At 41.2% G+C, this 15957-nt stretch overlaps 1 protein-coding gene across 1 annotated transcript in view; it reads left to right on the forward strand.

Moving 5' to 3' along the window:
* ptch2 (patched 2) overlaps positions 1 to 15633 on the forward strand; it is a 46589-nt gene extending 30956 nt beyond the window's left edge. The window contains exons 14-22 of the mRNA XM_067453486.1: positions 640 to 1379; positions 2711 to 2853; positions 2945 to 3125; positions 3770 to 4050; positions 5314 to 5451; positions 5551 to 5693; positions 10879 to 11269; positions 12630 to 13125; positions 14404 to 15633. Of these exons, the coding sequence (XP_067309587.1) occupies positions 640 to 1379; positions 2711 to 2853; positions 2945 to 3125; positions 3770 to 4050; positions 5314 to 5451; positions 5551 to 5693; positions 10879 to 11269; positions 12630 to 13125; positions 14404 to 14438 (2548 nt within the window). The 3' untranslated portion in view covers positions 14439 to 15633. The remainder of the gene's footprint in view (positions 1 to 639; positions 1380 to 2710; positions 2854 to 2944; positions 3126 to 3769; positions 4051 to 5313; positions 5452 to 5550; positions 5694 to 10878; positions 11270 to 12629; positions 13126 to 14403) is intronic.
* Positions 15634 to 15957: the final 324 nt, after the last annotated feature.

Raw genomic sequence — 15957 nt, forward strand, 5'->3', positions numbered from 1 at the left:
TTGTGTCTGCAAATCCAGCAGCTGAGACTGGTTTACAAACGATTCCGCAGTGAAATGAAGCGAACACACAAACGTTCTTTCCCACGTGAGCTGGAACTACATTAAAAATAAATGAAGTATCACACAATCCTAATTTTAGGATCCGAAGGAAGCTTATGCAGCGACTGTTCTTCCACAATATCTTGCTATCTTCTTCAGCATGTTTATTGCTGCTGGCTAGCGATCCGATGAGTCTGTGGGCGGGGCTACCGGATTAGATGAGTCGGTGGGTGGGGCTACTAAATTACACAAGTCGTTGGGCGGGGCTACTGAATTACACGAGTCGGGGGCGGGGCTACTAAATAAGATGAGTCGGTGGGCGGGGCTACTGAATTACACGTGCTTATTATTCTGTATAGGCGGTGTTTCGTTGCGCGATTACATCAGGATAAAGCACAGGATCGTTTTCTGTCTGGTGTCTGGTGTCTATAAAAGCTTTTCTTTGACTAACAAGGAAGTTTTCAGCTCTGAAACTTACAGGATAATCTTATATTACCAAGACCTTTTATATACCAAAAGCTCAAAGGAAAGCTGATTTCTCAATTCATCAGCCCTTTAAACCCTGCTCCATATGTTTATTGATATGTTTCTTTTCTCCAGTCCCTGTTCCTCTCGGGTGATCCAGATCCGGCCTCAGGAGTTCTCCGATGCTAACGACAACCACCAGCTTTCTCCATCCACGCCGACCTACACTGGCTCCACTATAACCACCAGCACCCACATCACCACCACCGTGCAGGCCTTCACCCAGTGTGATGCAGCTGGTCAACATATCGTCACCATCCTGCCACCAACGTCGCAAATCTCCACCAGTCCTCCATCTATGGTCCTATCTCCACCCACTCCCACCGCCGACCCTTTCGGCTCACAGTTGTTCACCACCTCCAGCTCCACCCGAGACCTTCTAGCTCAGGTGGAGGAGCCCAAAGAGGGACGAGAGTGTGTGCCTCTCCCCTTCTTTCGCTGGAATCTGTCAAGCTTTGCACGGGAAAAGTATGCACCTCTGTTGCTGAAGCCTGAAACTAAAACTGTTGTTATCATCGTCTTTGTGGCTCTTCTGAGCCTCAGCCTCTATGGTACCACAATGGTTCATGATGGACTTTACTTGACTGATATTGTCCCCAGGGACACAAAGGAGTATGACTTTATCACCGCCCAGTTTAAATACTTCTCTTTCTATAACATGTACCTGGTTACCATGGATGGCTTTGACTATGCCCGTTCTCAAAGACAGCTTCTACAACTTCACAATGCCTTCAACTCTGTAAAATACGTAATTAAAGACAGCAATCACAGACTTCCCAGAATGTGGCTGCACTACTTCCAGGATTGGCTCAAAGGTAAGCCTAAGTTATTTTTCTTTAGTGATGCACTGCCAAGAAAATGCATTTCTTACTTAGTATTTTTGTCTTGTTTCTAACATTTACTAGACAAGTAAAAAATATTGTCTTATTTTGGGGGAAAAATAACTCAAAATTAAGAGAGTTTTTGCTTAAAATAAGCAAAATAATCTGCCAATGGGGTGAGAAAAATAATGTTGTTTTAAGATTATTTTGCTCACCCCATTGGCAGATTATTTATCTTATTTTAAGCAAAAACTCTCTTAATTTTGAGTTATTTTTTCCCAAAACAAGACAATTACTTTTCCCTGTCTAGTAAATACTTCTTGTTTTAAGAATTTTTAGATGTTTGGACTAGAAACAAGACAAAAATACTAAGTAGGAAGAGCATATTTTGCAGTGTGCTTGCTAAGGCTACTGATCTTACCACTATTTTTCAAAACTTAACCCCGAGTCTAAAAATGTAATCAATAACTTGTCATGCACTGTGTTAGTCATAGATTAGGATATTTCAGTATCTACAAAATATTTGTAAATAAATTTGCATAGCTGTGGTGTTCATTCATTGTGTAGGAAATGCTCTTATCTCTAAAGGTGATAGAAAGAGTTCAGTGAAAGTTCACTTCTGTCACCGGCTTTTGTGTTCCTCCAACCTGGGCATAGAAAGGATTTTGGGAGGGTCAGGGGTTATCTCTCACTGTTTGCGACCTCTCTGGTCACATTAGTTTGTATTGAGAGCTTAACCGTGAGGTGAATCCACAATAGTTAAAACCCCAACGAATTGAAAAGAAGCTATTTATTTTGAAAGGCTGTGGAAACTGGAGGTAGTTAAAAGACTCTCTATTTCTCCCCATTGCTATTTCCTTTTCTTGTGAGGAGATCTCTGTAATTACAGAATGGTTGTGGAAACTGTTTTTCAGCTGTTGCCAGACTTTGTAATTTGGAGAGCACGAAAGGCTTTCTCTGGTTAGTTTATTCAGCCCACACACATTTATTCAGCACCAGGCAGAAAGATGGAGAACCCAGTAAGGGGGGGCTTTTGGTTTATATGCCTGTTTGTGTGTGTGTGTGTGTGTGTGTGTGTGTGTGTGTGTGTGTGTGTGTGTGTGTGTGTGTGTGTGTGTGTGTGTGTGTGTGTGTGTGTGTGTGTGTGTGTGTGTGTGTGTGTGTGTTGGCATTAAATCTGACCCAAGTTTTTTGCCTCCTATCTAAAGGAGGAGGGATTTTAACAACCTTCTGCCATAGCTTACTGAGTTGAGAATAGAAGATTAGGAAGGTTTGAACATCTTTCTCACAGTTGGTCTAACTGTATGCGTTCATGATCCATGTAGGTCTTCAGGCTACATTTGACGCTGATTGGGAAGCTGGCAGGATCACCTCTGACAGCTATCGCAATGGCACAGAGGATGGCGCTCTGGCCTACAAGCTTCTCATACAAACTGGCTCTAAGAAAGACCCTTTCAACTATAGCCAGGTGTGTGGTCAGCTATTGGTGCGTTCATTTTAAATACGCCTTCAAACTGCTATCACAAAACTTACATTTGCACATTTTGTTTCTTTTAAAGCTTACATCCCGTCGCCTTGTAGATGAGGATGGTCTCATTCCACCAGAAGTTTTTTACATTTACCTGACAGTATGGGTCAGTAATGATCCGCTGGGCTATGCTGCCTCCCAAGCCAACTTTTACCCCCATCCTCGGGAGTGGATCCATGATAAGTACGACACCACTGGGGAGAACCTTCGCAGTAAGTAAACCCAGGCGATGACATTAGACACAAGGTCATATTTAGGACCACCTTTAAAAGTCATGTTTATGGATTGCCGTCGGAACCATTGTGTGTGTGTGGGACAAGACCCACCCACTTTTTACAACCAATGATGTTGGACCCTCTCACTTTTATTGTCTCTAATTCAGCACATGTCTGTTTACCTACCCCTAACCGAGAAACACTTATTATTAAACACGTTAGATGCTTTATTTCCACTTTTCTAATATTTTCTCCATTTTAATTTAAAATAAATGCCTTTCCGATCTGATATGTGATGGGGAACAGGGAGTAGAGCGAGTTTAGCAAAAAGCGGATTTGAACCTTTGATCGATTTGCATCAAAACTTGATGACATGAGACTTACCGTACACTATAGCCACGGTTAATAACTCAGGTGATTTCCGCAATTTTGTCTGGCCCAATCAATCGTTTAGCAAACGGGCGGTATATTTGTATTTAATGTAAATTTGGCATCTACGTTATTACTCCAGTAAAAAACGAATTCTGAGAGAGAGGACCCACCCACTATTTATTTGCTTCCGACGCCCATGTGTTTATGGATGTATGTTTCTGAAGTAGCATATGTTTGTGTCTAAGAGCATTACCTCTCTTCTCTTTCAGTCCCTGCGGCAGAGCCTCTAGAATTTGCTCAGTTTCCTTTCTACCTAAATGGCCTCAGACAAGCCTCAGACTTCGTTGAAGCCATTGAGAGCGTGCGCACAATCTGCGAGGAGTTCATGCGGCAGGGAATCCAGAACTATCCCAACGGCTATCCCTTTTTGTTTTGGGAACAGTACATTGGTCTGCGCCACTGGTTCTTGCTGTCCATCAGCGTAGTTCTTGCTTGTACCTTCCTGGTTTGCGCCATCCTCCTGCTCAACCCCTGGACCGCAGGCGTCATTGTAAGTCTGCCTTCCTCTCACCCTAATCCATTTCTAACTCCCTTCTTTTCTAGCCTTTTCCTCTATTCTCTTATTTCTCTTGCTCCCCCTGATCCCCTCAACACAGCTCAATAACTTTGCCACCAGGGCAGTTTTCTGAGGAGGGTCTTGGCGGGTTGTCTAGAGGGTGCTGACTGCATACACACACATACACACACACACACACACACACACACACACACACACACACACACACACACACACACACACACACACACACACACACACACACACACACACACACACACACACAGTCACACACATACGTACTCTCCCCCACATCTCTTTTGTCATTCAAATGGGTGCAGCAAGACTTTCTAAAGAAGAAATGCACAGCTCTCCTGAAGGCTTTTACCTCCGACTGCCTTTGTCCAGAAATTTGGGGACAGGACAGATCTGCCCAGTCACGACCTTGGCCTGTTAAACCCATCCATCAGGGACTGATATAGTGGGGGAGGTGGGTGGATGGGTTAGTTTAAGTGCTATTGGGGTCCTGAGATCAACTTGAAGAAGCTAGAAAACTAGAACTAGCCATTGGCCTTGGTTGACATCTATTTCAGTTTTAGCTGTAATATGTCAAACTCATGTGAGTGCACTCTAAAAAATGCTGTTTTAAAAACAACCCCAAGTTGGGTTGAAAATGGACAAACCCAGAAATTGGGTTGTTTGAATAGGTCCATTTACTAGGGTTCATTGTCCATTTCCAACCCAACGTGGGTTGTTTTTAACCCAGCATTTTTTGTGTATATAGCAATTTATTTAAATGATAAAGCAAACAATTTAGTGCACTTTTGTCACTTATAATCGGCTCTGTTGTCTTCAGTTTCACAGCCAATATGGAGCCACAGTAAAATGGATTTTACCATTTCCAATTTAAGCATGACCAAATTGGGACCCCTGCCAACATCAAAGGTTTTCAGGGCAAAGACTTAACCAAGTGCCCTATGTATTGTTAAAAAGTAGGACTACACTACACCAGGAAAGCAAGAGCAGAATGGCCCTTATGCTCTTATAGTGTCACTCATTTCCATAGCCCTGAAATTGAGAAGTCATGGAGAGTGGCCAGGACATGGCCATTAGGTAATCTGATACTTGGGGCAAATGTAGAGGATATTGGCCCAGTGAGGCCTATTTATGCATTATGATTCATGTAGAGCTATTTCCATGCACATAGTTCCTTGTGATGTAGCTGCTAACATGCTGCTTTTTTCTTCTACTCCTCAGGTTTTTATTTTGGCCATGATGACAGTGGAACTTTTTGGCATCATGGGCCTAATTGGTATCAAGCTGAGCGCCATTCCTGTGGTCATCCTTATAGCCTCTGTTGGTATTGGAGTGGAGTTTACGGTGCACATTGCACTGGTAAGAACCATTTTTGCACAGTACCTCATCAGTATTTGTATTTCTGCTAGGGAAATCGAATAGAGTATTTCAATTCTCTCTATTTTCTCACTGTTGTAGGGTTTCCTGACTGCCATTGGGGACAGGAACACTCGATCAGCCGTGGCTATGGAGCATATGTTCGCTCCTGTGATTGACGGCGCCATCTCCACTCTTTTGGGCGTGCTCATGCTCGCTGGCTCCGAGTTTGACTTCATCATGAGGTGAGTGATTGACACTTCTTCAGGCAGGTCTCTGAGGTCGGCCCATATGCTGTTTTAAATGGTGACAGGCTTTAGGAGGGAGACAGTTGTCCATGTTGCTTTAGGGTACAGGTGCGAACATTTGCCTCCCCATCACCTGGTGTTGTCAGTCTCTAACTGCCCTTAGACCACCAAAACACTCATCCTTAAGCTGCTTGAATGCACAACAAATGGAGGGAACATCAAGGGAGCGCAGCAGCTGCTTGTAAACATGTAAATATACAACACACTGTGTGGTGAAGCAACATACACACTGCAAAAAAGGCATTTCTTACTTTGTATTTTTGCCTTGTTTCTAGTCTAAATCTCTAAAGATTCTTTCATTAACAAACATTTACTAGACAAGTAAAAATTATTGTCTTGTTTTGGGAAAAATAACTCAAAATTAAGAGAGTTTTTGCTTAAAATAAGATAAATAATCTGCCAGTGGGGTGAGAAAAATAATCTTGTTTTCTGTTTGAATTAAGATTATTCTTCTCACCCCATTGGCAGATTATTTATCTTATTTTAAGCAAAAACTCTCTTCATTTTGAGCATTTTCCCCCCAAAACAAGAAAATTACTTTTGCTTGTCTAGTAAATACTTCTTGTTGTAAGAATTTTTAGATGTTTGGACTAGAAACAGGACAAAAATACTAAGTAAGAAAAGCGCTCGCTCCCTGATTGTGGGTAGGAGTTCAACTCTCCAGTCATTTGGTTGTGAACTCCCTCTAGCCACTGCATTTGGGCAGCTTTTCCACCTGGTTTAATGCCTACTTCACAGAAAGAAAAAAAAAAGGCAAATAGTATTTTCCAACTGGATTTGGGCTCTGCTGAAAGCAAACCACAACCCTGAGAGCCGCCTAAAACAGTCCCATGACATAAAAATTACTTAGTTGGAGGATCAGCACAGCATAGCTGTATGTTGAAAATTAAAAATATGCCTCAAGCACCCACTTTTTGCACCAAAGAGTAACTTAGATATGAGGAAGAGGTTACTCTAGGGGGGGTGTTAGAGCAGATTGCTTTAGGACAGTGGTAAAGCTGGAGGAAAGTTTGGGGGTTGGGGATTGGAGCAAACCATTTGGTGCAAGCAGTGTGCCAGCACTGGGGCATTCACAGTGGGAGGTCCTGTTTAGATGTAGCGAGAAAGAGAGAGAAAGAGAGAGAGAGGTTTGGCCCTCTAGCTGGGGAGTAGCATAAATACATTGCTGTAAACATCTCCTGGCTGTGGGACACTGAATAAACAGGAGAACAAGCTCAGCGGCCCCTCTAAGAACGAGCCACCCTTTCCAACCCCTGACTTGGAATGGAAAAGATTACAGTTTATATAAACAACAGAATTCCTAACACTAGGTCTACTCTGGAGGTCTAACCCAGGCGGGGCCATGGATGGTTTAGTCTTTTTTTCCCCCCTTTTTTTCTTTTTTACTCCTTAAATAAATCATGCTCCACTTTCGGAATGTTGACTTATTAAAATAAACATGCACCCCTTTTCCAATCTTTTCATGTATACAGGACTGTCAGACAGAATGAGCGGCTTTAACTAACAAAAGGTGGACATAAGTGCAGCCAGAGATGGTTGGCTGCTTTGTCTGTTTTTTTCCATTCTTAAACAGCCTTCATGTTTTCACTGAACATTGTGTTGAAAGGATGATTGTGCCTTTTTCAAACTCCTATCAAAGTGTCACTCAATCTGTGATTCTCTTAAGCGCTTTCAGCCATCATCGTAGAGATAAATGACTGAAAAAAGAAAAAGGTTCACACTCAAGCTGTCTGATTCATCTATGCTAATGAAACAGACATGGGAGAATTAGGAGGAATGAAAGCAGGCTTGCTTGTCTCCGTCTGAGAAACCCATAGCCATCAGTCTCTCATCTAAATGTGGCATATAATTCTGACCAGAGTCTCCGTTAGTGCCGCGTTTTACGCACAGACCCTGACGGGCCACCTTGGAAATTTGGGTTTTAGAGGTCGATTTAAATATTACCTCTCCCTGACTGTGCATAATGACTGAAAATAGGTAATTATAGCCTTTTAAAACCAGAGGTTCTGTGATACAGTACAGGTCTCAGTTCCTGTGGGAGCCGCGATAGAAACAAAACTAAAATAGATCCAACATGGAGGTTCAGTGGTGCGATGACCGTCAGACCTGTAATCTTTTTAACAGGGTTTTTTGATTCATTTGTTTGACGGTTCTCAGACAGCCAAAGTAAACACATGGCCTCATTGGAGGAGACGGGTCAGCGGACAGCAGTTTCCACTGTACGTCTGGAATGCTCCAAGATATGCCAAAGATGAACTTTTCCCCCTCCGTCGTTCTTTCTTAAACCCAAGGTTCTTGTAGATGCGACAGAAGCAGAAATGGTCAGAGGGTGGGAGGTTAAAAGAACATTCCTCTCTTTTTTTCCTGAATCTGTTCCTCTTTTTCTTACCTCCAGAATTCGGAACCACAGCTAAAACAGCTGAATTGTCTCTTTTCAGTGTAACCATTTAACTGGAGTGCTCTATAATTTTCTCATGCACTGTCTTTCTTGTGGTAAATCAGAGCCCTCCCTCAATGCCCTGAGCTAAAGCACAGCGGCGCAGACACCCTCGCAGCCCTGCAGCTTATTAGCGAGCCCTAAATGTTAACACGCAAGCCAGTATACAGAGCGAAACTACTAATGCTCTTCTCAGCCTTATATCTTTAGCCTCTAGTGCTAACATCTAGCACTCACCCAAGAGCTAAAGCCTGGGAAACCTCATTCACCACCCTCTCCCTAGGCCCCTTCATTCAAACATACGTTTTCAGCCTTAAGCAACTCTGCACCACTTCACACCGCTCCACCAGACCCGCTAGCGCCTGTGCCAACCAGACCTCCATGTTTTTGGCTTCGGAGGTTGAGGGTGGTGTTTCCTGATGGTCTTAAGCACTGGATTAAATTCATGCTTTAGTCAACTCCACTGAGAAAATAACTAGACTTAAGCGCTATTCGGACGGTAATAGTTTCTAGTGGGGTTGTAAGATATTTTCATCATAAACAGGGGCTAGTCAGTGATTTTATTGCTGTCCGAATCCATAATGTCAGTGTTTTTTTTCCAATTACCTGCGTGAAAATCCCCGGCCAAATTACAAACTGTTTTTAGACAAACACCAAGGTCGTGTGGTGATGTAATTTCCGTCCGAATCCAAAGTTTTCAAGAAAACATTGCTTCAAAATGAACTGTTTATATCCTTTTTGACCCCTGCGGAGCACCGTATCGTTGCGCTTCGCTGTAATTTGGATGCATATTAAAGATCTAGCCAACGCTTTTATTACTGAAATGATGAAAAGTATTTACAAGAATAATCTTTCATCACCACTCAAAAGAGAAAGAGAAAAAGACACGTAAACATTTGAAATGAGGCGTTATTACAGCAATAATTAACGATAGGTTAAATTTGCAGCATTGTATTAACTTATTTCCGCTCATTTCCACATTTTTTAAATGACATCTTCCTTTTTAAATAATTTAATAATTAATAAGTTCCTATTAAATATGATTTTATTCTTATTATTCCAAGCATATGACATTTTCACAGCAGACAAATGTGCGCAGGATCACAAAACTCGCTCCTCCACCGGGAATAAATCGCCATCCGAATGCACAAGTTTATCACTGAGGTGGCAAATTTATTTTTACGGACGTCCACATGAGAAAAAATTGCCGTCCAAATAGGGCTTTAGTATTAGTCTTTCTCAGAACGGTTTGGACTAATAAGAGAGAGATTTCTCAGAATAACACACAGAATACGTGTTGACTGCAGGAACTGTTGTTGATGGACTCTAGGGTCAGTTTTACATTTTATTGCACACGTGAAAGAAAATCCTTTCAGCAGATCTCCGCGCTAGTGTTGCGTGATTAGCTCTTGAACCAACATGGCTGTTGAGGGCCAGGAGGAGGGGAGAGTAAGAGGAAGAAAAGGGTAGAAAGTGAAGGTTTGGCCTGGCCTGGCCCTTCCCAGTGTAAACACAAAGGTGGCGTGCCCTGGCCAGGGCGAAATAAGATCTTAATAAGAGAGGGTATTAAGTTGCTGAGGAGAAAATTGCATTAACAGCAGTGGCAGCTTTTAGGCCAGAGGGAGGGAAGCAAAGGGGGAAAGCATTGGAGAGGGGTGAGTGTTTCTGACGCGTAGAATCTGCTCGCTAATGTAAACACATCTCCTCAGGAAGTGGCAGGGCAGTGGTGATAGATGAGGGCTCCCAGAGGGAGAGAGAGAGAGAGAGAGAGAGAGAGAGAGAGAGAGAGAGAGAGAGAGAGAGAGAGAGAGAGAGAGAGAGAGAGAGAGAGAGAGAGAGAGAGAGAGAGAGAAAGAGAGAAAGAGAGAGAGAGAGAGAGAGCATTGCTACAAAGATGGAACCCAGGAATTCCTCTCCGGCTTTTTCAGGATGCCAGGAGAGTGCAAATGTCCGCCCGTACCTGCAAAGTTCAGCACCATATCCAACCCGTGATCTGTGAAAATATCAAAATTTAATCCGCACCTGGGGTTGGATAAAAGGGAAGCAGCATCCTATAAAAGCTCTTGGATATGACCTTTCTCTTCTGAATGATGAACACATTTGAACATGCTGTGGATGTTTGGTGGCTTAATTTAAAGGCTGTTTTTTTCTGGGCTTGGTTGCGTTTATGGGGCGCAGTATAACATGTCTTAATACTTCTTTTTTTAATTTTGTTTTTTATAATTGACCTTTATTCCACCGCTGTCTCCACTGTCCTTTGAACGGCTCATTTGCTTCCTGCTTCTATGAAGCTCATCCCTCCGAAAAACCCAATGGTCTTAGATTGGTTAGATGGCCAAATGTAGTTTCCTGTATTTTTATTGGCTGAAGTCCCAAGCACAGGTTGCTGGAAACGCCACGCCCCTTCCCATTACGGGCAGAAGTCACATCTGCAGAGACTAGCAAGGGTTTATGATGTCACCAACCCAGGAAGAAGCTCGTTGTAGTCCAAACCGGCCATTTTTGTAGGCAATAAACTGCAGTAACTTTAAAAGACAATATCTCTGTTTGCATTGAACTTTCAGCGCTGTAACTTTGCAGATACTGTTTATGCTCAAGCAGCGACATTACACACTAACTAAAGTTAAACAAGTTAAATTGCATGCAACCACCCCATTAACTCTTCATTTGTGTTCTCTTTTGCAGATACTTCTTCGCAGTGTTGGCCATTCTGACATTGTTGGGGATCCTGAACGGTTTGGTGCTTCTTCCAGTGCTGCTTTCGCTCATGGGTCCTCCAGCTGAGGTCATACCCGCCAACAATGGCAATAATGTGCAAAGTCCCTCTCCGGAGCCCATGCCTCCTCCTATGAACCACCATGGGTACTACGCTGGGCACATCCCCAAGGGCCCGCGTCAGGCCTTCTCGGAGACCTCTGACTCTGAATATTATTCTGAAACTACAACGACTTCTGGCATCGGCGAGGAGGAGTATAAATACTGTGATATGAGCTCATACATCACACCACCAGCTCAACCTCCAACCTCTCATATTCTGCTTGAAGCCAGCAAGAACCCCAGCTTCCCTAAACTCACAGTAAGTCGACCTGACAGAAAACATTAGGGGCCAGATTTACTAATAAGTGCAAATTAGCTTGAGAGCGCAATTACATAAAATACCTTTTCCTGGACTGTTGCCACCTGGTGGAACGACCTGCACTCTAAAAAATGCTGGGTTAAAAACAACCCAAGTTGGGTTGAAAATGGAGAAACCCAGAAATTGGGTTGTTTGAACCCAGTGAATTGACTCATTCAAACAGCCTAATTTCTGGGTTTGTCCATTTTCAACCCAACTTGGGTTGTTTTTAACCCAGCATTTTTTTAGAGTGTGCCTATCTCAATTCGAGCAGCTGAGTCTGTAGCCATTATCAAAAAAGATCTTAAGATGCATCTTTCCCAGCAGCACCTGACCAGTAAAGACTAGCACTTAAATATCCAATTCGATTTTCTGTTTGTTTGTTTGTTTGTTTATAAAGAAAAATTATATATATATTTGTTTACTGTACTATGTGTACTGTGCTCGATTAACTGAGACTTGTTACAGCACTTGCAGGCTGTTGCCCTTGTTTGTTTAGTTGCTTCTATTGCTCTCCTCATTTGTAAGTCGCTTTAGATAAAAGCATCTGATAAATGATTAAATGTAAATAAAAGCGCTGATGGGAGTGGACAGTTCTGCACGTTATCTACTGACGACATGCAAATTAGTGAACACAGACGCATAATGACTAATGCAATCTACCAGTTAGTGTCTGGTTTAAGACGTTCTTTTTTGCGCAGTAAATAACGGCACAAACACTAGTAAATTGACAAGAAAGACCTTAAACATTGAAAGACCTTAAACATTGAAAGACCTTAAACATTGAAAGACCTTAAACATTAAATACACTGAAAGTGAAACTCATACAAATGCATTTGCAATAAGGTCAGCTGCAAAAATAACCGTGTGCACGGCTTTTCAGCGCTAATTTATCACTGCCTGTAAATCCTGACAGAAGTTTTTTAACACCAAGAGTGTTTGCACTGGCACACACGGTTAGTAAACCTGGCCCTAGGAATCAAACCTCTTACGATGTAGCCTCCATTGAACACTTTTCGGTAACACTTTATTTTAAGGTTCAGTTATTAACTCTTAACTAGTTGCATGCATATTACTAGGATATTGTCTGTTTATTAGCACTTATAAAGCACATATTAATGCCTTATTCTGCATGACCTTATTCTACATCCCTTAATCCGACCCAATACCTAAACTTAAACGCTACAAAAACTACCTTACTAACTATTAATAAGCAGTAAATTAGGAGTTTATTGAGGTGAAAGTCATAGTTAATAGTGAATATGTGTTCCCCATATTTTTGCTATCTTGTAATGTGTTTGTGTTTGTTCTTGCCTCAAAGGTGGTAAAACCTTTTAATGAAAGCGGCTCTAATGGACAGAACACCGAGTCGAAGCAGAATACGGTCAACTCGGTCAGTTCGCAGATCACACGTTGGGACAACAAACACGAGCCCCAAGGGCAGAGGAGACAACATTTACCGAGCGACAGGACACACTGTCCTCGGAGGACTACTCAATTTGGCCCAGGAAAAGGGCAGCAGAAAAACAGGACTACAGCCCCGGCTCACAGCTCTGGGGCTTTGCAATGCCCTAACAATGCCATCACAATGGTTACAGCAACGGCCTCTGTGACAGTGGCAGTGCACCCCAGTTTGCCGGGGTCGTACCAGGGCTACATGCACGAGGGTTTTGAGGATAACGAGTCAGACACTTTTGACGACTCTAAGAGGACTTCTCAAACATATGGGAAAGCTACACATTATAAGAGGGACTCTTTGGAACTTCAAGATCTGGAGTCCACAGAAAAAAGCCAGCATCAAGCTAACCAGACAATAGGTAAAGACTTTAACCTTCTCGTGCCTTAAAGGGTTTGTTCACCCAGTCATTAACTTCTCGCCCTAATGTCGCTCCACACCAGTAAGACCTCCGTTCATCTTCACACACAGTTTAAGATATTTTATATATAGTCGCACTGTAAAAAATGATTTTCTTACTTAGTATTTTTGTCTTGTTTCTAGTCAAAATATCTAATAATTATTACATTAAGAAACATTTACTAGACAAGTACAAATTATTGTCTTGTTTTGGGAAGAAATAACTCAAAATGAAGAGAGTTTTTGCTTAAAATAAGATAAATAATCTGCCAATGGGGTAAGAAAAATAATCTTGTTTTCTTTTTGAATTAAGGATAATTTTGCTTATTTTAAGCAAAAACTCTCTTAATTCTGAGTTATTTTTCCCCAAATAAAGACAATTACTTTTGCTTGTCTAGTAAATGTTTCTTGTTTTAAAAAAATTGTAGATGTTTGGACTAGACAAAAATACTAAGTAAGAAAAGCATATTTTGCAGTGTCCGAGAGCTTTCTGTATGTACGGTATACTCTCCTTTTCCAGAAAGGGAATAAAAACATCATCAGAGTAGTCCATATGAGACATCAGTGGGTTAATTAGAGTCTCTTGAAGCATCCAAAATACATTTGGGTCCAAAAATAACACAAACTACGACTTTATTCAGCATTGTCTTCTCTTCCGGGTCTGTTTTCAGCTGCTGACGTGTTATCTGGTGCGCACGTTTATAGTCTGAGTAAACAAAACCACCATGTCTAAGGACTTCGACACAGAGGAAGACTTGCATTTTTTTGCTCAGCCATATTTATTTGAACCCGAATACACGGGCGCATCAGATAACCCGTCAGCAGCGTCACTGCGCAGCCGCGAACGCGGATCGAAAACAAACCCGGAAGAGAAGACCATGCTGAATAAAGTCGTAGTTTTTGTTATTTTTGGACCCAAATGTATTTTGGATGCTTCAAGAGACTCTAATTAACCCACTGATGTCTCATATGGACTACTGTGATGAAGTTTTTATTCTCTTTCTGGACATGGACAGTATAGTGTGCATACACTTGCATACGCTCTCGGACTAAATATAAAATATCCTAAACTGGCATAGGTCTCACGGGTGTGGAACGACATTAGGGTGAGGAGTTAATGATGTAAATTTTATTTTTGGGTGAACTAACCCTTTAATAGTTTTGAGATTTGTGTGTTTTTCGATTATTATGTAAAAGCTGGTCCGTAATGATCGTGTTCTGTCTCTTGCGTGTGTTACAGGTGGTGCATGGATTCAAGCAGCCAAAGATTGCTAGACTGCTCCCAGCCCACACATCCCTTTGTCTGGGATCTCCGGCTGTTGTGGGAAGTTCCCAGCCCAGTGTCTTTTATCTCTTTGAACTGTACATAGACCTCACACAGACAAGAGGATTTATTTTAAAATTATTAAAAAGAAGGTCTTCTTAGACATTTATAAATATATATATTTTAATACTAAAAAGAGGGAAACTATTTTAAAATGTGCTGTATAACTTGTGTATTCTCTTGTGTAAATGTCAGATGTATAGATTATAAAATGTGCTATATGTAAAAATAAGTGAAATGATGATATCGGTTATTGAAATGCAAGGTCAGTGTTCTTTTTTTTTTTTGCTGCTACTCTTCAAATTTAAGATGACGTGTCTTGAAAATATGCAGTACCCCTTTCCCCAACAAAAGCCAAGATTTAACTTTTATATTAACAAGTTCTTAAACTGCAGCCAATAGGAAGCTTATCTGTTTTGTTCAAAGATGTTGACTTATATTTGATTGCACTGTACAAAATCAAAACCTATATAGATAACCGTTTTTCTCAGTTGAAATTTTCCTTTATTTATTTTACTGACAGCAACCATTGTGCCTTCTTAACTTTTAATCTTACAAAAATTAATTTGTCAAACTGTTGCATTGCTATACCGTTACGGATCAGCATTGTCATTGATAGGGTCTGTTAGGTTAATTTTATCATCTGTTTTATGACTTCTTATGGTTTTACACATTCTTGTTACAGCATGGGTCTAATGTTACATTATTCCGTTAATACTCATTTGCAGGCTACGTTCGTATACTTGAAGGGGTGGTTAAATGGTTAAATGACACTTTTTTAGCTTTTCCTCTATGGTTATTTCAGCCATACATGAGTACGCTTCAGTTTGTCACTATATAAGTTTGGGAGACATCAGGCAAATGTGTAGTTTACCCAAATATCATTCAGAAAGGGAATTTTGTGTGAATGCTAAAAGGAGATTTTTTTTGTATGTTTTGCTCTCTTTGTCATCTTGTTGGCTGCTTTGTATATAGCAGAAGTCCTGCACTGCAAAAAAAGGCTTTTCTTACTTAGTATTTTTGTCTTGTTTCTAGTCCAAACATCTAACAATTCTTAAAACAAGAAGTATTTACTAGACTAGCCAAAGTAATTGTCTTGTTTTGGGGAAAAATAACTCAAAATTGAGAGAGTTTTTGCTTAAATAAGCTAAATAATCTGCCAATGGGGTGAGAAAAATAATCTTAAAACAGCATTATTTTTCTCACCCCATTGGCAGATTATTTAAAGCAAAAACTCTCTTAATTTTGAGTTATTTTTCCCCAAAACAAGACAATAATTTTTACTCGTCTAGTAAATGTTTCTTAATGTAAGAATGTTTAGAAATTTTGACTAGAAACAAGACAATAATACTAAGTAAGAAAAGCTTTTCTTGCAGTGTGTGCAATCGTTTACCTGGTGGTTGCCCTCCGGGCTTCTCCCATAAGGCCAGTGTTGGGACAGATAAATAGCTATGGTGCTAGTCTTAGTAT

This window comes from Pseudorasbora parva, chromosome 9 (genome assembly GCF_024679245.1).
Source record: "Pseudorasbora parva isolate DD20220531a chromosome 9, ASM2467924v1, whole genome shotgun sequence".
In the NCBI taxonomy this organism is placed as follows: Eukaryota; Metazoa; Chordata; class Actinopteri; order Cypriniformes; family Gobionidae; genus Pseudorasbora; species Pseudorasbora parva.